At 44.9% G+C, this 22368-nt stretch overlaps 1 protein-coding gene across 2 annotated transcripts; it reads left to right on the forward strand.

Moving 5' to 3' along the window:
• The first annotated feature begins 607 nt into the window (after positions 1-607).
• LOC129830175 (integrator complex subunit 1-like) lies at positions 608-21882 on the forward strand. Of its 2 annotated transcripts, XM_055892512.1 has the most exons (48): positions 608-661; positions 1095-1179; positions 1277-1561; positions 1659-1855; positions 1945-2082; positions 2181-2346; positions 4100-4205; positions 4341-4527; positions 4738-4883; positions 5191-5332; positions 7375-7551; positions 7718-7826; positions 7895-8015; positions 8157-8234; positions 8379-8560; positions 8685-8781; positions 8877-8968; positions 9075-9135; positions 9240-9437; positions 9658-9787; positions 9872-10051; positions 10202-10351; positions 10449-10628; positions 10761-10865; positions 11089-11256; positions 11438-11549; positions 11657-11815; positions 11943-12089; positions 12274-12372; positions 12801-12922; positions 13218-13475; positions 13670-13829; positions 15686-15817; positions 16355-16535; positions 16810-16939; positions 17035-17150; positions 17275-17362; positions 17502-17773; positions 18901-19030; positions 19143-19276; positions 19464-19656; positions 19949-20076; positions 20220-20326; positions 20511-20624; positions 20721-20791; positions 20912-21003; positions 21240-21349; positions 21521-21882. In XM_055892512.1, exons 2-48 carry the CDS (start codon positions 1122-1124, stop codon positions 21634-21636), a joined length of 6624 nt encoding a protein of 2207 aa, XP_055748487.1. In that variant the 5' UTR covers positions 608-661; positions 1095-1121; the 3' UTR covers positions 21637-21882. The 2 variants fall into 2 exon arrangements, with proteins under 2 accessions (XP_055748487.1, XP_055748495.1); XM_055892520.1 differs by lacking the exon at positions 608-661 and having other exon boundaries at positions 668-1179; positions 16813-16939.
• Positions 21883-22368: the final 486 nt, after the last annotated feature.

Raw genomic sequence — 22368 nt, forward strand, 5'->3', positions numbered from 1 at the left:
TCTTTTGGTTTGGGAATAGTAAGGCTATGTTATGCACTGTAATGATGTCATCAGATAAATGGAATGTGTATCATGAAAGGAGAGCACAATTGCCATGCCGTTTTTCATAAGTAGTAACTGTAACCAGATACAAGAACTAAAGCATTTTCACTAACAAGGCTAGCTTAGAAGCACATGTTTTTTTTCAATGTGTGCTTTACAGTGTGTGCCTTTCTGGGTGACAGTTCTGTTTTCTTTTGTCTGGCACAAGCAGAAATGTATGTTTCCATGCCTGACATCATTGTGAGGAGTCTTGGAAACCTTATTCCTTTTCCAAAGCTTTCAGGCAAATAGTGCCACCCATAACAACAACCACTGCCAGAGACATTATTTACACTTGGCCTAGGCCTACTTGTGAAACTGGGGAAATTACATTATAGGATAAATACAATTACAATGGGAACATTAGTCATACATGATTTGAATGAAAAATATCTAAATACATTTTGATTAATAACAAAATGCAGATGTTTCTATCCTTATTAGCCTATAGCCTAATCTTAATTTAGTTTGTGATCTACACAGTACCAGCACATTTTTGATGTTTTTCATCGCTCACCCTTGCACAGGCGGGACTTCCGTTCGAGACGCGGGAACTTCCGCTCGGGAAATCAACATGGAAGTGAGAACGAGTCTATTTCTTTTTGATATTCAATAGTTTGCAATTGCAACAGTCAGTCATAAGTACCCATGCATATTGGAAACGAACTAACGCTTAGTTGTTCATCTAACCAGCTTTTTGCCGATGTAATTGCTTGTAGCTAGCTACTAGCTAACTCACATACCGGTAACCTTAGGTAGCCGCTGTCTATAATGCTTCATAATAACATTAACGTTAGTTGGCGAGCTAATAGCTGCTACTTAGCCCTTTCAGTTTGACAAATGCCAAAGGTTTTAGGCACTTTTCGGGGATAAATCCGTTATCTTGATGTAAAAATGCTTTACAAATAGGCAGCTTCGATGTTGAGATGAGATAATTATTTACCGACCAGTTTCCAGGTAGCTATGCTAACTAGCTATCTGTGTGTCTCATGTTGAAATCTCTGCACACACAGTACATGATGATTTGGCAGTGAGTGTACATGATGAATCGTCCCAAGCCTACAACGATCAGGCGGCCTAGTGCTGCAAAGCCCTCAGGTATGTACAGTATCTAGCTATGTGCACTCACTTTATCTAACTTTTGTCAAACATACAATAATATTACAAGTGTTTCTCTTCCAAATGTTGCCAATAGGTCACCCTCCTCCTGGAGATTTCATAGCATTGGGGTCAAAGAGTGGCGGAGAGTCCAAAGCACCTGCAGTTCTCCTTAAGCCAGCGTCCACCTTACCCACTGACCGTAAACGAGAGACTTCCTCGTCACTTCCATCCTCCTCTGGCCTGTCCGGCCTCGTGAAGCGCCCCAAGATCTCCTCTACCCCTCCTGTCAGCGCCCTAGGACGACTGGCTGATGTGGCAGCAGTGGACAAAAGGGCTATATCGCCTTCGATCAAGGAGCCCTCAGTGGTGCCCATAGAAGGTAGGAAACAGTTTCAATTCAAATATTCTTTTCAGTGGAATAGGTAGTGGTGAATCCTGTGACTGTGCATATTATTAACACAATGGTTCTCTTGCAGTCCCCCCAGCAGTGCTCCTGGATGAGATTGAGAATGCAGAGCAGGATGGAAATGATGATCGCATTGAAGGGGTGCTCTGTGGAGCTGTCAAACAGCTGAAGATGAACCGGGCTAAACCTGACATAACACTATACCTCAGCCTCATGTTCCTGGCCAAGATTAAGCCCAATCTCTTCGCCACTGAAGGCATTATTGAGGTGAGATTTGAAACCCAACATTTTACAATCAGTTCCATGCCATTGTTATACAGATTGGTTCATGACTTTCTCTATCTGTGCGCGTACAGGCCTTGTGCAGTCTCCTTCGCCGGGATGCCTCCATCAACTTCAAAGCAAAGGGCAACAGTCTGGTGTCTGTGCTAGCCTGCAACCTGCTGATGGCAGCCTATGAGGAGGATGAGAACTGGCCAGAGATCTTTGTCAAAGTGAGAACCACTCATAATTCCTATTGGATTTCTGTTTATATTCTAGCTGCATTATTACCACTGTTGTGTGCTCTTTAACGTGTTCTTGTTCTTTTCAGGTGTACATTGAGGACTCTTTGGGGGAGCGAATTTGGGTAGACAGTTCCCATTGTAAGGATTTTGTGGACAATATCCAGACTGCCTTCAGTACCAAAATGCCTCCAAAGAGTATGCTGCTGCAGTTGCAGACTGACACTGGCCGTTCCGGTGGAGATATCAGTGCAGGTATAGTACTGTATGTACAGTTGAAGTCGGAAGTTTACAAACATACACTTAGGTTGGAGTCATTAAAACTTGTTTTTCAACCACTCTACAAATTTCTTGTTAATAAACTATAGTTTTGGCAAGTCGGTTAGGACATCTACTTTGTGCATGACACAAGTAATTTTTCCAACAATTGTTTACAGACAGATTATTTCACTTATAATTCACTGTATCACAATTCCAGTAGGTCAGAAGTTTACATACACTAAGTTGACTGTGCCTTTAAACAGCTTGGAAAATGCCAGAAAATTATGTCATGGCTTTAGAAGCTTCTGATAGGCTAATTGACATAATTTGAGTCAATTGGAGATGTACCTGTGGATGTATTTCATGGCCTTCAAACTCAGTGCCTGTTTGCTTGACATCATGGGAACATCAAAAGAAATCAGCCAAGACCTCAGAAAAAAACTTGTAGACCTCCACAAGTCTGGTTCATCCTTGGGAGCAATTTCAAAATGCCTGAAGGTACCATGTTCATTTGTACAAACAATAGTACGCAAGTATAAACACCATGGGACCACGCAGCCGTCATACCGCTCAGGAAGGAGACGTGTTCTGTCTCCTAGAGATGAACGTACTTTGGTGCGACAAGTGCAAATCAATCCCAGAACAACAGCAAAGGACCCTGTGAAGATTCTGGAGAAAACAGGTACAAACGTATCTATATCCACAGTAAAACAAGTCATATATCGACATGACTTGAAAGGCCGCTCAACAAAGAAGAAGCCACTGCTCCAAAACCGCCATAAAAAAAGCCAGACTACGGTGTGCAACTGCAAATGGGGACAAAGATTGTACCTTTTGGAGAAATGTCCTCTAGTCTGATGAAACAAAAATATAACTGTTTGGCCATAATGACCATCATTATATTTGGAGGAAAAAGGGGAATGCTTGCAAGCCAAAGAACACCATCCCAACTGTGAAGCACGGGGGTGGCAGCATCATGTTGTGGGGGTGCTTTGCTGCAGGAGGGACTGGTGCACTTCACAAAATAGATGGCATCACGAGGAAGGAAAATTATGTGGATATATTGAAGCAACATCTCAAGACATCAGTCAGGAAGTTAAAGCTTGGTCACAAATGGCTTCAATCCTATAGACAATTTGTGGGCAGAACTGAAAAAGCGTGTGTGAGCAAGGAGGCCTACATACCTGACTCAGTTACACCAGCTCTGTCAGGAGGAATGAGCCAAAATTCACCCAACTTATTGTGGGAAGCTTGTGGATTGCTACCAAACACTAATTGAGTGTATGTAAACTTCTGACCCACTGGGAATGTGATGAAATAAATAAGAGCTGGAAAAAATCATTCTCTACTATTTTTCTGACATTTCACATTATTAAAATAGAGTGGTGATTCTAACTGACCTAAGACAGGGACTTTTTACTAGGATTAAATGTCAGGAATTGTGAAAAACTGAGTTTAAATGTATTTGGCTAGGGTGTATGTAAACTTCTGACTTCAACTCTATGTACCTACCGGTTTGTTCAGGTGTGAATCTTGTGACAATGGATTTGACTCTTAATCATTACCACGTCATTTAACATTGGGCGGTAGCCTAGCGGTTAAGAGCTAGGCAACCGAAAGGTTGCTGGTTCGAATCCCCAAGCTGACTAGGTGAAAAGTCTGTCTTTGCCCTTGAGCAAGGCACTTAACCTTAATTGCTTTTCTGGATATGAGCGTCTGCTAAATTACTAAAATGTCAACTTTCCAGGGAGCAGTCCTCACCCCTCCACCCCAGATGAGGATGACAGCCAGACTGAATTGCTGATTGCTGAGGAGAAACTTAGTCCTGAAGATGATGGACAAGTTATGCCAAGGTATTTAGGCATAGGATACTACATTTACAGTAGCAGTAACATATTGATTGCCTGCCTGTATTGTCTGGCTGCTTCTACTTAGACCGATCCGTTTATTGGACAGTTTGTGTTCATTCACTCTTCATCTCGTTGTAGGTACGAGGAGCTGTCTGAGAGTGTGGAGGACTATGTTCTAGATGTCCTGAAGGACCAGTTGAACCGCAGGCAGCCCATGGACAATGTGTCCCGTAACCTGCTGCGTCTGCTCACTGCCACCTGTGGCTACAAGGAGGTGCGGCTTATGGCTGTGCAGAGGCTGGAGATGTGGCTGCAGAATCCAAAGGTGAGAGGAGGAGTAACACTCAGCTACCCACATCACCTTCACTAGTTAACAGGAATCCTCAATTCATTACCAATCGTGGTCTGAAGTGGACATTAGAGCCATCTCCTTCCAGCCTCAAATCTAACATGTAAATGCATCTGTTTGCATGAAATTAAATCTGATAGTGAACTAGTGTTCTGTTCTGTATAATGAAGCCTTTTGTCTCTGCAGCTGACCCGTCCAGCTCAGGACCTTCTCATGTCTCTCTGTATGAACTGCAACTCCCATGGAGCGGACGACATGGAGGTGATCTCCAACCTCATCAAGATCCGCCTGAAACCTAAAGTCATCCTCAATCACTACATGCTCTGTGTCAGGTCTGCAGGTCCTCTCTTATGGCTATGTGATTGTTTAGTTTGGATAGTCCCCTACACATGTTTTATAGATGTTCAACTAAGTACCCAGGGGCCTCAACCACAAACCATTACCCTAACCCTGGCTTCCTGTCCTCATCCTGGTTCAATCCAAACCTCAACCCTAACAAGTTGTTGCATATCAACATAGTTGATGTGTTCAATGTTGTTAGTTTGAACATCCTATAGGGGACCATTTATATTTCAAAAGCCTTTGTGCAGAACGCTTTATTCATACACTTAACTGTGCTGTCTGGCCTTTGATTACCAGGGAGCTACTGAATGCACACAAAGACAACCTGGGAACTATGGTGAAGCTGGTGATCTTCAACGAGCTGTCCAATGCCAGGAACCCCAACAACATGCAAGTCCTTCACACACTGCTCCAGCACAGCCCAGAGCAGGCCCCTAAGGTGAGGGAGTATTCCATGCTGACAAGACAGCTGGGGGGGAAAAACTTTTTTTGTTACTGTGGGGAAAGTAAATGTATGTGGTTCACAGTGCTCGAAATGAAGGCTTGTCCGGGGGAAATACAAAAATATATATAAAGATTGGATGTTGGTCACCCAGAATATAGATTTTAGTTGTCCGAATGGACAAGTAAAAAAAATCACAATATCAAACAATTGACATTCTGAGTAAATTGCCTATATTCCTATTTGCTAAAGCCTATTTCAATCAATATGTTTTATTTACACAAAGCAAGAGAACTATGTAGACAGAGCTAACGCCTCAATCACACCAACAGCATCGTTACGCAAGATGCTACAACATCTGGATATGTGTGCAACAAAAGTACTACCATTTCTGTCAAGCCCTCTACGCATAAAAATGTTTGCATACGTTTGATAAATCCAACATATGCACCACACAGAAAGCACTGCAACTGCCTCTACACCACACAGAAAGCACTGCAACTGCCTCTGCAACTGCCTCTACTGCCTCTACAACGTAATGCTGCAAGGCATACGCAGCGGTCCAGGAATGTACTTCTGTTGTACTAAAGATGCTGTCGGTGTGATCGAGGTGTAAGAGTCTGACCAAAGCAGCACAAAATATCCAGTCAGAATATATATATTCTTCTCTCTCTCGAATGTCAGATGATCTGGGACAATAGCCAAAGTCTATTTATATAGAGGACACTCCAGTGTCTTATTGTTATAGAAGCCCACATTTTCATTTGATATAAATATGACTTGCTCGATTTCTCCTGTCGTGCTATTTCATGATCACAAAGTTTTTAAGTTGCTTTTAAATAACTCCAAAACAGGGGAGGCCTAAGGTAATAATGAGAGAGATAAAAAATAATAGCAAGATATAAAGATCAAATTAGTAATTTGAACAAACCTTACAGTTGAGCAAAGAATTAAAAGACAGAAATGATCCATGTGAGGTTGGGGGAAAAAAGTTGCGGACCAACTAATTAAAGTATCATAAAGCATTAAGTCCAATTAAAGTTATGAAGACTGTTTTCCAAACTATTCTAATAAAGTATTTAAATGTCCTAAAGTTGCAGCTTTTAAATGGGAATAATTCTGGAAGTCGGAGTCTATGCTATTCTCAATCACAGATTTATTTTAGGCCACAGAGTGAAATTGAGCGAACGATACCGAGATCGAAAAATCTAACGATGAGTCCAAAAAAACGTATGCTACAGCTGAGGAAAGCTTATGAAAGAAATGATACAGTGTGTGCAACCTACCTACAATGTATAAAGTAGCCTAGGCCTAATAAGAGAGGAAGATGAGGGAATATATGCGAATCAGTTTGTAATTATCCAGTTCTGAGGAAAGCAGAGCCCATGATAAGTTACATCCCATCACATGACGCAACAAGAGCACAGCCAGCATGGCTCGTTGACTGTGTCACTCGCTCCATCTGCCCGCTCACAGACACACAGATGGCCAGATAGGCCTAGGCTGCTACACATTTATTTTGTGCCACAGCTCCACCTGAGGGGAATAGGCTATTCGAAAAGATTTGTCTCCCTAAATATCTTTTGTCTATGTCACGATTTTGCTCGTTCCTCCTGTAGCATGCGATCCAAATGCTTAGCAGTCTTAGCAGTCTTCAAACCAGTATTAAAGGCCCAGTACACTACATTCTGATTTTTCAGGGGGTGCTGCAGCATCCTCAGCACCCCTACTTCCCGTTGTTATGCCCTTTTGGCCGATGGTGTTAGACTTTTGGGGGGGGGGGGGGGGGGGGGGGCGTGCGCGCGCGCGCTCGCATGTTGACATGTGACTTCAGCTTTCGGACGATTAAAACATTTAATGTCGAGCCCGGGTTCAGAAATGGACCTGTATAAGCTTTATTGGCTTTGGATTGAAGTGCACGTTTTTTTTTTCTCGGATTGATCACACTTTTACTTTATTTTGAATAACTGAAACACAAGAAGGAGATGTTGTTTGGAAACCGCTTAAAGCTGTCCTCTCCCTTCTGATCCTGTACTTAGTTCCTGGCCATGGTGTTCCAGGACCTGCTGACCAATAAGGATGATTACCTGCGTGCCTCTCGAGCATTGCTGCGAGAGATCATCAAACAGACCAAGCACGAGATCAACTTCCAGTCCTTCTGCCTGGGTCTGATGCAGGAAAGGAAGGAGGCCACCTACGTCGACATGGAGTTCAAAGTGAGCTCACGATCTTTATATTACTCCCACCTCGTCTCGGTCTCCTGTACCATTAAATAACTCACCCCATACCTAGTTATATGCCCTTCTGTGCCTATTCACAGATGAATAACTTCTACGTGTTCTCTGTGGATCTGAGCTCATGCTCTCTGTCTGTTTTCCACAGGAACGCTTTGTGATCCAGGTGACAGACCTGCTCACGTGCTCCATGATGCTGGGCATCACAGCTCAGGTCAAGGAGGCTGGCGTTGCGTGGGACAAAGGAGAGAAGAAGAGTAAGTTCTTGTAGTTCTCTGGTTGTCGTCGATGTGGGCATTTTGAACATCCCTTTTGTCTGTTTCAGATCTGGATGGTCTGAGATCCTTTCAGAATAATATCGCTGCCATTCAGAGGGATGCTGTGTGGTGGCTTCACTCTGTTGTTCCCACTATTGCCAAAGTGCCATCCAAGGACTATATACACTGGTATGCGTTTGGGAGTTTTCGTGCCACTTTGATTGTTCAAAAAGATAAACATAGGAGGAGCTAATAAACATCCTACAATAGTTACTTAAGATAATCCTTCTACCCATGTAGTGAAAATATACTTGTGTTTCTTTTCCCCAGTCTTCACAAGGTGCTTTTCACAGAGCAACCAGAGACCTACTACAAGTGGGATAACTGGCCCCCTGAGAGCGACAGAAAGTGAGCATCTCTTCCCAACCTTTGTTTTAGATTAGTTTTATTTATGGCTGTCTGTCCATCCCTGCTGTCTGTCCATCCCTGCTGTCTGTCCCTGCTGTCTTTTCCTGCTCCGTTAACGTCACTTAAATGTTTTACCTCCGCCAGTTTCTTCCTGCGGCTGTGCTCTGAAGTGCCTCTGCTGGAGGACACTCTGATGCGTATCCTGGTCATCGGACTGTCCCGTGACCTGCCCCTGGGCCCGGCCGACGCCATGGAGCTGGCGGACCACCTGGTGAAGAGGGCGGCCGGGGTCCAGTCTGATGGTACAACATCTGCAACAGCAATGGGTAAGCGGAGTTTACTTACAGTAGTTAACATTTTCATGAAAAGAGATGACATTGAGGGAACTTTGTTTATTTGGCTTTACATCAAGAGGGATATTTCGCTTGTTTCCTGGTTTTGCTTTTGTAGATCTGGATGTGTTGAGAGTAGAGCGGCTCCAGCTGATTGACGCAGTGCTGAACCTGTGCACCTACCACCACCCAGAGAACATTCAGCTTCCTGCGGGGTATGCTGCTCTCTTTTAGTGTAATTAACCAACTTGCCAGCTAGCTTTGAGTTGATGTTTGTTTTCTGTAAATAACACGTTTGATATTTTTCAAGCTATACTCCTCCGAACCTGGCGATAGCCACACTCTACTGGAAAGCGTGGCTCCTGCTACTTGTGGTGGCCGCTTTCAATCCACAGCAAATAGGTATGAGTCTCAATCAGGTTTCCCTACAAATCATCAGTGTATATATATTAGAACCTTAGCAACAAGTCTGACCTTTTGTTACAATCAACCATGTATTTCTCTCCAGGCTTGGCTGCCTGGGATGGCTATCCCACACTGAAAATGCTCATGGAGATGGTCATGACAAAGTAAGTCACATGTATGAAACGTTTATCTGTTTAAACCCAACACATACCAGACTAACTACTCAACGAACCTTATCTTTCTCCTCCCCCTTTTTCCTGCTTGGCAGTAACTACTCCTACCCTCCATGCACGGTGGCCGATGAGGAGACCAAGACAGAGATGATCAACCGGGAGATGCAGGTGTCCCAGAGAGAGAAGCAGGAGATCCTGGCCTTCGAGAGCCACCTGGCGGCTGCCTCCACCAAGCAGACCATCACAGAGAGCAACAGCCTGCTGCTGTCCCAGCTCACCAGTCTGGACCCACAGTAATACTCCTGCTTTATACCTGCACCTTGTAGACTACTTTTAGGGACTGTTCCTAGACACAGATTAAGTCTGGTCCTAGACTTTAAAAAAGCATACTAAGTGGAGAATCTCCATTGAATGGTCTTTTAAGGCCATGGCGGCTTAATCTGGGTCTGGGAAACTGACCCATTTTCATTCATTTGATAATAAGTGGTAATCTTACTTGTTTCTTTTTTCTAGGGGCCCCCCTCGCAAACCCCCACCCGCAGTCCAGGAGCAAGTGAAGAGCCTTAACCAGTCCCTTCGCCTGGGTCACCTCCTCTGTCGCTCTCGCAACCCTGACTTCCTGCTCAACATCATCCAGAGACAGGTAAACAAGAGCACATCCTCTCTTGCCAAAAGAAAGTATTCTCTCTGGAAGGAACTCTACAACTGTGTTCTATGTTTTCCCCAGGCCTCCTCTCAGTCAATGCCCTGGCTGGCTGATCTGGTGCAGTCCAGTGAGGGGTCCTTAGACGTGCTGCCCGTGCAGTGCCTGTGTGAATTCCTGCTTCACGATGCTGCAGATGACAACTTGCCCATCGAGGATGACGAGGAAGGAGAGAGCAAAGAGCAGAGAGCCAAGAAAAGACAAGTATGCTTACGTTTCTCAACAACGATCATATTTTTGTTTGTTCTGAATGGCTTTTGTGGTCAGAGAAATCACTGACTCCAGCATCTCAAAGGATACACTTTGAGATGAAAAAAAATGCAATTTTTTCTCTTGTCTCTCTCACTACACCAGAGGCAACAAAAGCAGAGGCAGCTCCTTGGACGGCTGCAGGATCTGCTGTTGGGTCCTAAAGCTGACGAACAGACCACGTGTGAGGTGTTGGACTACTTCCTGCGCCGCCTCAGCTCTTCTCAAGTGGCATCAAGAGTCCTGGCTATGAAGGTACATTATAAGAGACAGGACACACACTAATATGAGTGTTTCATTGATTTTCTGAGGAGATGTATTCATCTTCTTTGGTTGTTCTGCTGTTGTTCAGGGTCTGTCTCTGGTGCTGACTGAGGGGGGTCTGAAGGATGGAGAGGAGAGGGACCAGCCCATGGAGGAGGACTCCAGAGATGCTGAGCTCCTGCCAGGATACCAGTGGCTCCTACAGGACCTTCCCAAGCTGCCCCTGTTCGACAGCGTCCGGGGAATGACCTCCACCGCTCTGCAACAGGTCAGTAGGGAACTGGTCTAGATCGTTCGTACCAATGTGAACCGTATTTAGCCTCATTGTCAGGTTGAAGCTGACAGTTTTTTTTTCGTTGAAGGGATGTGATAAGAATGTTGTGTTTCTGTTCTTCCCCAGGCCATCCACATGGAGACAGACCCACAGACCATCAGCGCCTACCTCATCTACCTGTCCCAGCATGCACCAGTGGAGGAGCAGGCATCTCACAATGACCTCGCTCTGGTAGCCCTGACACCTCTTATCCTCAGTCATACCTCCGATTATTTACCTGGTTTGTGTGTTCAGTCAAGCACCCCGTAGCGAAACGTTTTGCACGGAGAACTAAAGTCTGTGTTCTTATTTAACAAGTTCAGGTCGTTTCAAAACGTTTCAAAACGTTTTCATCCCTACTGAACATTGCCTTCATAGTTAGATACTGAGGTGGGTTTGATTTGGGATCCTCTAGGATGTGGCCCGTCTGATTGTCGAGCGTTCCACCATCATGAACAGCCTGTTCTCCAAGTACTCCTGCCGGCCCGAGTCAGACGCTGTGCTCTCAGCCCTCATTTCCATCTTCTCCAGCTACATCAGGAGGATGAGGAAGACCAAGGAGGGAGAGGACCTCTACAGCTGGGTGAGGATTGGATCATTAATGGGAGGGGGTGGGGGTAACCTCACATTTTCTACATCTAAATGGAAGATGGTTTCATATTGGTAGACCCTTAGCGATCATTTCAACTAGAGGTGCTTGCTGTCAATACAGTTGTCACTGAAATCACATTACTCCTTTGACCTTTGACTATTGAACTTTATAGTCAGAATCTCAGGACCAGGTGTTTCTGCGTTGGACCACAGGGGAGACGGCCACCATGCACATTCTGGTGGTCCATGCCATGGTCATTCTCCTGACGCTCGGGCCACCCAAAGGTATGTATATCTGAATACCACACTTGTTGTTACAAACATGGCCTGTCTAACTGTACCTTAGTGTGTGTTTTCAGTGTATAGTATGATTCATGTGTCTCTGTTCTCAGAGGAGAGTGACTTCTTCAACCTCCTGGACATCTGGTTCCCCGACAAGAAACCCCTCCCCACCGCCTTCCTGGTGGACACCTCCGAGGAGGCCCTGTTGCTACCTGATTGGTTGAAGCTGAGGATGATCCGGTCAGAGGTTTCACGATTGGTGGATGCAGGTACAAGTCCAAACACATTAAATACATGCAGGTAGAAGGGAATATGGTGTAGGTCTAACAGAGTAAAATACTACCGTATATAAAAATATAATTCTGGTATTTATGGTACAATGTCTGTCCTCTGCAGCGCTGCAGGATCTGGAGCCCCAGCAGCTGCTGCTGTTTGTTCAGTCGTTTGGCATCCCCGTGTCCAGTATGAGTAAACTGCTGCAGTACCTGGACCAGGCCGTATCTCACGACTCACAGACACTGGAACAGAACATCATGGACAAGAGTGAGAGAGCTTGACCACAAACTGTCCTACTACACTATATCTATTCCATGTGGATAATGTTTGCCTCAGTTATGTAGCTAGTGCTCATAGGATTTATTCCTGAAGATTCTGTGCATAAATCTGACTATTTAGCGCTGACGGTATGTTCTCTATTCCTGATGTTTCTGTATGTCCTGTGCTACAGACTACATGGCTCATCTGGTGGAGGTGCAGCATGAGCGAGGCGCCACAGGGGGGCACACTTTCCACGGGTTGCTCAGCTCCTCTCTCCCTCCTCGCAGAGGTCAGTCAGGGAAATGGGGATACCTAGTCAGTGGTACAACTGAATGCATTCAACTGAAATGTGTCTTCCGCATTTAACCCAACCCCTCTGAATCAGAGAGGTGTGGAGGGGCTGCCTTAATCGACATCCACGTCTTCGGCACCCGGGGAACAGTGGGTTAATTGCCTTGCTCAGGGGCAGAACGATAGATTTGTACCTTGTCAGCTCGGGATTCGATCCAGCAACCTTTCGGTTACTGGCCCAACACTCCTACCCGCCAGGCTACCTGCCACCCCATACAGTCTCTTACTACTAGTACTACGTGATTACATTTGTTTATGCCTCTCTGTGTTACCTTTCTTATAAAAGTTTTGGAACAGCCCAGTAAAAACACAGTTTTGGTATTTTTACCTGTCAATAACCGAAGACTATGACGTTTAACCTTACAGATAGTACTGAGGTGAACAGAGCCAAAGTTACCGTGGAAACTCCTAGTGGCTCCTTGAAGATGAGAGCCAATCAGATCCCAGTGATTGGGCCTGAGGATGACCTCACCGGCATGTTGCTTCAGGTAGGAATATATCTCTGCCTGGAGATTGATGACACATTAATACCTGTCTGAAGTCTTTTTGAAGTTTATGGAGCAAGTTGTTTTTTCTCTCTGATTTCATCAACCATTTTCTTGTAGTTTGTCTGATAAAACAGACACACAAGGCTTTTTTAATCATAACTGCACAAGTAGCCTACAGTGAAGTGATTGATTATCCTAGCTGACAGAGTTGTTTGGTTAGTACTATAGTCAGATCTACCACCTGTTTTTCAGAGTGCTGACTGAGGGTTTAATAATTCTGCCTTTGTCTCCACAGATGTTCCCTCTGAAGGTGGACCACCGCAGGCCCAGCCCCCCTCCCCGGCCCCTCTCCTTGGCCCTGCAGCAGGCTCTGGCCCAAGAGCTGGTGCGTGCCAGACAGGGGGGGCAACCCCAGCAGGGTGGGATGTCAGTGCGTCTCCTACAGGCCCTGACTGCCCTGCTCAGCTCTGCCCACGCCGGGGCCCTTGTCATGGCCATGAACCGCAGCCACGCCCTGTCCTGCCCCATGCTGCGCCAGCTGCACCTCTACCAGGTATGATTGATTTACTCTGCTGTCCTTCTAAACAGTGCTGAATCTCTGTCTTTCTCTGTAGCCTATATGTATGTGTTTCATCAGTCACCACTACGACAGAATACATGCATGTCTGTCATTACACCAAACAGATGTGAATGTATTGGGTTGTATTTTTCTCCTCCTCTCGCTCTTCCTCCATCTCTTCTACTCAGCGGCTGGTGTCGCAGGACGTGGCCTTCTCCTCTCTCTTCTTCAAGGCTGTCATGGAGATGATGACATGGTTGGAGAACCCGGCCGTGGAGGCGGGGCCGCTGCGGCCCTTGCTCAAGTCCTTCGCTGGACAGTATTCCCAGAAGCACCGGCTCACTGATGGTGGGTGCTCCTTATCATGTCCTTGGCTGCGTACAAAATTATACCCCATTGCACATATACAGTTGAAGTCAGAAGTTTACATACACCTTAGCCAAATACATTTAAACTCAGTTTTTCACAATTCCTGACATTTAATCCTAGTAGAAATTCCCTGCCTTAGGTCAGTTAGGATCACCACTTTATTTTAAGAATGTGAAATAGTAGAGAGAATGATTTATTTCAGCTTTTATTTCTTTCATAACATTCCCAGTGGGTCAGAAGTTTACATACACTCAATTAGTGTTTGGTAGCATTGCCTTTAAATTGTTTAACTTGGGTCAAACGTTTCAGGTAGCCTTCAACAAGCTTCCCACAATAAGTTGGGTGAATTTTGGCCCATTCCTCCTGACAGAGCTGGTGTAACTGAGTCAGGTTTGTAGGCCTCCTTGCTCTCACATGCTTTTTCAGTTCTGCCCACAAATTGTCTATAGGATTAAAGTCAGGGCTTTGTGATGGCCACTCCAATACCTTGACTTTGTTGTCCTTAAGCCATTTTGCCCCACTTTAGAAGTATGCTTGGGGTCATTGTCCATTTGGAAGACCCATTTGTGACCAAGCTTTAACATCCTGACTGATGTCTTGAGATGTTGCTTCAATATATCCACATAATTTCCCCCCCCTCATGATGCCATCTATTTTGTGAAGTGCACCAGTCTCTCCTTCAGCAAAGCACCCCCACAACATGATGTTGCCACCCCCGTGCTTCACGGTTGGGATGGTGTTCTTTGGCTTGCAAGCCTCCCCCTTTTTCCTCCAAACATAACGATTGTCATTATGGCCAAACAGTTCTATTTTTGTTTCATCAGACCAGAGGACATTTCTCCAAAAAGTACGATCTTTGTCCCCATGTGCAGTTGCAAACCGTAGTCTGGCTTTTTTATGGTGGTTTTGGAGCAGTGGCTTCTTCCTTGCTGAGTGCCCTTTCAGGTTATGTCGATATAGGACTCGTTTTACTGTGGATATAGATGCTTTTGTACCTGTTTCCTCCAGCATCTTCACAGGGTCCTTTGCTGTTGGTTTGGAATTGATTTGCACGTGTCGCACCAAAGTACGTTCATCTCTAGGAGACAGAATGCTTCTCCTTCCTGATTGGTATGACGGCTGTGTGGTCCCATGGTGTTTATACTTGTGTACTATTGTTTGTACAGATAAACGTAGTACCTTCAGGCATTTGGAAATTGCTCCCAAGGATGAACCAGACTTGTGGAGGTCTACAAGTTTTTTTCTGAGGTCTTGGCTGATTTCTTTTGATTTTCCCATGATGTCAAGCAAAGAGGCACTGACTTTGAAGGTAGGCCTTGAAATACATCCACAGGTACACTTCCAATTGACTCAAATGATGTCAATTAGCCTATCAGAAGCTTCTAAAGCCATGACATAATTTTCTGGAATTATCCAAGCTGTTTAAAGGCACAGTCAACTTAGTGTATGTAAACTTCTGACCTACTGGAATTATGATACAGTGAATTATAAGTGGAATAATCTGTCTGTAAACAATTGTTGGAAAAATTACTTGTGTCATGCACAAAGTAGATGTCCTAACCGACTTGCCAAAACTATAGTTTGTTAACAAGAATTTTCTGGAGTGGTTGAAAATTACATTTACATTTACATTTAAGTCATTTAGCAGACGCTCTTATCCAGAGCGACTTACAAATTATCGAGTTTTAATGACTCCAACCTAAGTGTATGTAAACTTCCGACTTCAACTGTACATTTTTATGATACAGACACACATACTTGGGCCTAGTCACAGATAGTCAGGTAATCGACTGTTAACGGTGTGATGATAACTGATTTATGCCTATCCTCTGCAGTTCGTACAGGCTTCCTCCACCTGGCTGAGGCCCTGGCTTATCGGAGGGACTCCGAGGTGGCCGTGAGGGCCATAATCGCCACACTGAAGGCAGGGGAGAGATGTAATGCAGAGCCGGAACTGATAGGCAAAGGTATGGTACTTTAGTGCGTCGTTCACTCTCTCTCCGGCTAGAACATCAACTATCCTCACTATTTCTGCCCCAGTTTGGATGTGGTGGCTGATGTTACTCAATTTCCCCAGATCTGTTTGTTTCATTGCCGCCTCTGAGTCTCTGTTTTTCCTTTGTTGACCTGTTCCTTTATGAGTTTATAAGCTCTTCTCTGAAACCAAACCAGACCAGCGGCTTACAGTTTGTTTATGTCCAATATGGGCTCAGCTCTCCATCAAGCCCAGATGAAGGATGTTTTGACTTTAAACTGGTTGCGGCCAAGCTGGTGATCTAGGTTACGCAGAAATGCGATAATGGTAGTTGGTAGTTCATAGTTTTGGTGTGTGGTTTTTGGCTTGCCCCTACACTGTTTTATTTTTCCTCTGAATCACAAGCATCATGACCAGGTTAGTTTTTTTTTTTTTTACTTCTGAATGTTCCGCCGTAGCTGAGGGAATGGCACAACCATCACATCACGACAGCTCGTAACACTCAGTACTGTTTGTTTGTTGTTCCCAGTGTTACAGGGGCTAGTGGAGGGGAAGTCTCCATATTTGGAGGAACTGCTGGCCTTGCTAATGACTATTGGAACAGAGACGGGGACCGGCTCTACCACCGGAGGCCCTGTTGCCATGGTGATAGCGCTGCTTCTCCAGGAGACTGAAGAGCAAGCCGTGAAAATGGAGGTGGATACAAACAAGTAAGCATGTAAATTCTATCACGCCTAAATCATTCAAGACATGCCTTTTTACCCTTACTCAAACAACAACATACAAATCTGGTTAACTGTGGCATTGGCATCTCATAGAGAACATTTTGTTCTTCTGTTTATGGCTTTATGTGTTTTGTAATGCCTTAGAAATATTACTATTGTATGTTTAATAATAAGTACTTTGTTTGACTGAGGGATTGTATAGATACATCAATCATGTAGCCTGACCTTGAGCCTGTCGATCTATTCAATTCCCTTTCAGCAGCAGCTCCGAGGTGACAAAGACTGGGTCCAGCTCAGGGCTGCTTGTTGATTGGCTGGGACTTCTTGACCCTGAGGTCACATCTGTGTGTCCAGACCTTCAGCGGAAGCTGCTCTTTGCTCTCAACAAGGTAATCTCAGCAGGTGTGTGTGTGTGTGTGTGTGTGTGTGTGTGTGTGTGTGTGTGTGTGTACTTCACCACCTTACTTCATGTGGTTTATTCCAGGGTAAAGGAACTCCCTCCTACAGACCATACCTTCTGGCATTGCTGACCCATCAGTCCAACTGGACAACTCTTCATCAGTGCATCAGTGCTCTTCTCAGCAAGCAGCAAGACCAGCGGTCAGTAACTATATCAATCCCAAATCATTACCTCCAGCAGTAGTAGTCACACTGACGGTGTTTCCCAAATAGTGAAAGTTGTATTGTAATATTCTGTAATGGTGTTGTGTATGCTGTTCTCCAGACTGGACCCATCTTCTGCTCTGGACTTCCTGTGGGCCTGCAGTCACATCCCTCGTATCTGGCAGGGCCGGGACCAGAAGACCCCACAGGTAGCACAGTACACCAGTCTAGCCCTCAAATAAAGACTTCAATGAATCCAGTCACATGACACAAACCAGAGAACACTGTTCCCCCCCAGCCTGACTGCTTCCAACACTTCTCTCTTGTGCTCTCTCCCTCTCTCTCCAGAAACAGACAGATACGTTTGTCCTGCGGTTGAACCCGGAGGAGCTTATCAGTCTGGTGGACCTCATCATATCAGAGTCTGAGCTCAACAGCCGCGGCGACTCCTCGCCCCCTGCCAACGCCGCCGTCAATGCCAAGAGCACCCTGGACCACACCTCCTGCTCCCTCATCCAGTCACGGCTGCCCCTGCTCCACAGCTGTTGCCATGGCGACCTGGAGAGAGTGAAGAACGTCTCGGAATACCTCATCAACTGCACAAAGAAATGGGGAGACAGGTATGGGTGGGTTGTTGGCTCTTGGACTGACATACTTAGTCAGGCTTGTCCAATGGGAGTTTAATACTATTTACAGGGTGATCTGTTGATATGTGATCTACTTTAGACAGAGACGCCCTCTCTCTCAATACCCCATCTGTTCCTTCAGCAACAGCAGACGTGACACTCCATAATATTTTGGTCTCATAAGGTTCACTTAAGTGCCCACAGTTCATTTAGTTAGACATATTTTTCACCCTCCCTAATTAGCCCCAGTATTGAACTTAGTCTTTGGCCTCTTTTAAACTGAGCTGATAAACTTGGGGCCATATCACTAGATTACCCCCAGACGGAACAGATGAAATTCACAGACTGAATGTTCTGTCAGACACAACGTTGTGTGGACCAGGGGAAAGGCAATAATTAGGTCTATTGGTGTGAAATTAAAACGACCAGAAGTCGTGTGTTCTGTGATCTCTTTAAAAGCTCAGTGTATTATAATAAAGCCAAGAGGATTAGGGCTGCAGCTCTAAACGTGCTGCCTGTGTTGTGGATTCCTGCTCCGACTTAGCTGCCTGTCAGAGATCAGGGTGCAACTTCTCTTTGTGGAAGCCAAACCTTCTTTCATGAGTCTGCCTCTGGTTATTAAACCAATTTTAATGGGGAAACTCTGGCCAAGGTCAAGCAGCAAAATTATCTATCCAATTACAATATTTTTATGCACAGCTAAGCTGTCTTGTACAAATAGTTGCGACTGAAAACATGGGTTGCTTAAAACCCCTCTTACAAAGCAGACTGTTTTTGGCCTTGTGTGGGATAAACATTTCCCTGTGTGATAGGCATTCTCCTCACAGCCTCTTCTTTTAAGGCTCATCGCTAGATTAGCTGATGTTTATTCCAATTACATGATGGTTGTTGAAGAGACAGTGGAATCTGACTCTTGGTCAAGGTTGTTGCTGTTTATGGAAAACACCGCCAGTGATGACCAGTGAATACAAATCCTGTTGATTCGTATGCGGTCTGACATGTACGAGCCAACTAACTAAGCCTACATCAGACGAGAGCATTGTAGTAGGAGACCGTTGTGACTGTCTGCTGTGTGGAAACTGTTTGATGTTTGCTAGCTGACTCCATTGTGTGTTCCTTAGTGTGATGAGTAAGCGGTGCCAGAACCTCCTGCTCCAGCTCTACCTGCACTTCCCAGAGGTCATCCAGCACGTGACCTTACCTGACGCCACCCTGAGCAGCGAGGGGGCCGCCGACGGCACCACATGCAAGGTAGACTAGACCTTCTGCTGGCTCAGTCTCTTAACTGTTTCTCAAAGCCATTGGCTGGCACAGAAGCCGTCATTAAGGTCTTAAGGACTGATGTGTGATCCCTCCCTTTCAGCACGACGTCCTGGTTCACCGTCTGGTCACGTTGCTAGGCGATACGGGAGACACAAAGTCGGCTGAGAACCGGATGTCAGACGCTAACCTGGCCTGCAGGAAGCTGGCTGTGTCCCACCCTGTCCTCCTCCTCAGGTGAACACCATGTTCATTACAAACTTAGTGTTGCACATATGAATTCATGCACCTCTTATGGTAGATTGTAGCTACGTTCACTGACATGATTTAAAACCACCCTGTGAATGTTTTTTGTTCTCATCTTGGCTGTAGTAAGGTGGAGCGTCTGGAGAATGATCACAGATTACCTTTCTTAACTTTCCAGACACTTGCCGATGATCGGAGCGCTTCTCCACGGACGCATCCACCTCAACTTCCAGGAGTTCCGGAGCCAGAACCACCTGACATTCTTCAGCAATGTGCTGGCCATCCTGGAGCTGCTGCAGCCGTTAGTGTTCCACAGTGAACACCAGAGGGCGCTGCAGGACTGCCTGCTCTCCTTCATGAAGATCCTGCAGGTGAGGGAATGAACACGGAACGCACTCACAGATCAGCCTCAGGGTTTTCCAGTTGGTTTGGTGACATTTGCTTGTGTTTTTCTTTTTAGCGTTTCAGAGTTATTTGACTTCTCATAAGTGGGGAAAGAATAGATTGTTGCCACTTACAGCTGTGGTTGGCTGGATATCTTGACTAGATCTAATGTGTTTTCACAGAACATTAGTATTTCCACAAGGTCAACTGCTTTGTGCATTAAAATAACTATCTTATTGATCATGGAGTTAATAATGTTGTGGTCCATATTCCCTGCAGAACCTCAGGAGACCTCGTATGCATCCGTTGGCCGTCTTCAGTAAATATGTACAGTTCATTCAGAAGTACATTACCCACGATGCAGCAACAGCCATTCCCTATCTACAGAAGCATTCCGATATCCTTCAGTAAGTCATTGAACTGGTTTTTTTTTTTTAAATGATTATTGAGACATTAGGATTGGCAACACCATTGCATTAATGTTAGTTGTTATTTCACATTGTGTGGAGCAGCGAAGGAGTGACTTGTTTTTCTCTGTTTGTCCCACTAGGGGGCTCTCGTCAGAGCACCCTGACCTGCTGCTCAAGTCCCTGCTGGCTGGCCTCACCCTGCCTGTGAAGACTGGCTCCTCTGACAGCTCTGCAGAGGACAGAGATGGTAAGCTTATCCACTCGTGAAAACTTTGCCTTGAATGAAAAAACATAAGTGAACACAACAATTTGGCAAATGAAAAAATGTATAATATATTAATTATACATTTTGACTGCATACAGATACATACAAATCAACCAGCTCGCTAAATGTGGTGTTTTTGACACGTCTCTGGGTTTCCTCCGATCAGATGAGTCGTCCTCTGGTTCCCTGCCCATGGTCAGTATCTCAGCCTCCGTTCCACTGACTGCAGCTGACATGACCAAGTACCTGAAGAAGATCTCCAGGGGAGAAGCCATAGAAGGTCATTAACGTATAATATACTCTCAGGTCAGTTTAACACGTAACTTCAGGGATTTTGCTGAACTTCACCAACATTTTGCTCCCCTCTGTGTTTCAGACGTGCTGGAAGTTCTGACCGAGGTGGAGGACAAGTCCAAGAGGAATCCTGAGATCATCCAGTACTTCACTGTAAGTTTGCCTTCTAATAACACACCTTTATTATGAACAAATAATCCCCCAACACACACTCTGCTGCACCACTCTGTACAGTATAAGTGAACAGGTTTTCATTGCCTTCCCTGCCCTCAGAATGACCTGCAGAGACTGATGAGTTCTACTGAGGAGTTGTGTCGTAGCATGGCCTTCAGCCTGGCCCTGCGCTGTATCCAGAACAACCCGTGGTAAGATCAGAATTTAGGATTTCTCTGCTTATTTTTATTGGAATCTAGAGGGCGAGCGCGCCAGTTGTCTGGCTGGATATTCATTTATAGATGCGTTGTCTAGGAATGTTTGGCTGCAAATGCTGCTGTAGTGATATCTGTAACGTGTTGTCTCAGTTGTCTTTCATGTAAAATAATGTTTCCTTAGAGTTGTGTGTCCTAAGTAAGAATTGTTTTTTTTTTCGTTGGTGCTGCAGCACTGCAGCAGACTTCCTGCCCACCTTCATGTACTGTATGGGCAGCGGGAACTTTGACGTGGTGCAGACAGCGCTTAGGAACCTGCCAGAATACGTGCTGCTCTGTCAAGGTATGATTGTCCTATCTTCGCAGCACTACACAGCTTCTGTGCTTGGTCCTTATTATGGATCTAAACTCGCAAGTTGGAAAGTAAACTGTTCTGTGTTTTCAAGATATATAAGGATTCACGCTCAAAGCAAACATGTTTTTTTTTTTTTTTTCATTGTGCTTTTCTTCTCAGAGCATGCAGACATCTTACTCCACAAGGCCTTCTTGGTGGGGATCTATGGGCAGATTGACACCAGCTCTATGATCTCTGAGTCCATGAAGGTCCTGCACATGGAAGCAACAACATGAGGACCCGGAGGTACAAGTCCTTCTCATCTGACGGGAGGCAGTGTCACCATAACGTTTTTGTACTGTAGATTTAGACTGGTGTCATACACAACTGCTCTTTTCTTTTTATCCATTTGGTCATTTCATCAGGATTTATGGATTGATACGAACTGATTATTTGATTCGAAGGTATTCAAAAAATGGTGATAATGATTATTGTATAAAAAAAAATAGTATAATAATAAAGTCACTCATGCTTGTTTTGCAGTGGTATAGTGCTTCTATTATTTTTGAAATAATGAATACTGGCTATCTATCAACCACTGTCAGAAATGGAAACTTTTGAAATGATGGATTTTTGTCTCTCATATAATAGGATTAACATCACATAAAACCACGGTGCCATATACATGTCTTTTCTGTTGCGTCTAACCTCAGAGTTCAGACTAAAATGGTGTCTGTGCTGCATGTTTAAACATTTCAAAGAGAAGTCAGTTACCAGCTGAAATTGTGGAGCATAATCTTTGGAATTTCAGCAGAACTAATTATTGCTTTTGGGCATCAACATTTCACCACCTCCAAACAAGGGAACCGGAGTAACAGTTAATGGAGCAAGACCCTGGTGCCTTCATATTTCATTCCATGCATTCTCTGAGCCAGATCATGTTTGAAATGGCTGTCATAGTTATGCACTCTTTTCACTGGGGTGTCGAAGACAAATTAAAGGCATGCGATGGAAACCAATTTGCCATG

The sequence above is a fragment of the Salvelinus fontinalis genome, chromosome 2 (genome assembly GCF_029448725.1).
Source record: "Salvelinus fontinalis isolate EN_2023a chromosome 2, ASM2944872v1, whole genome shotgun sequence".
Classification (NCBI taxonomy): domain Eukaryota; kingdom Metazoa; phylum Chordata; class Actinopteri; order Salmoniformes; family Salmonidae; genus Salvelinus; species Salvelinus fontinalis.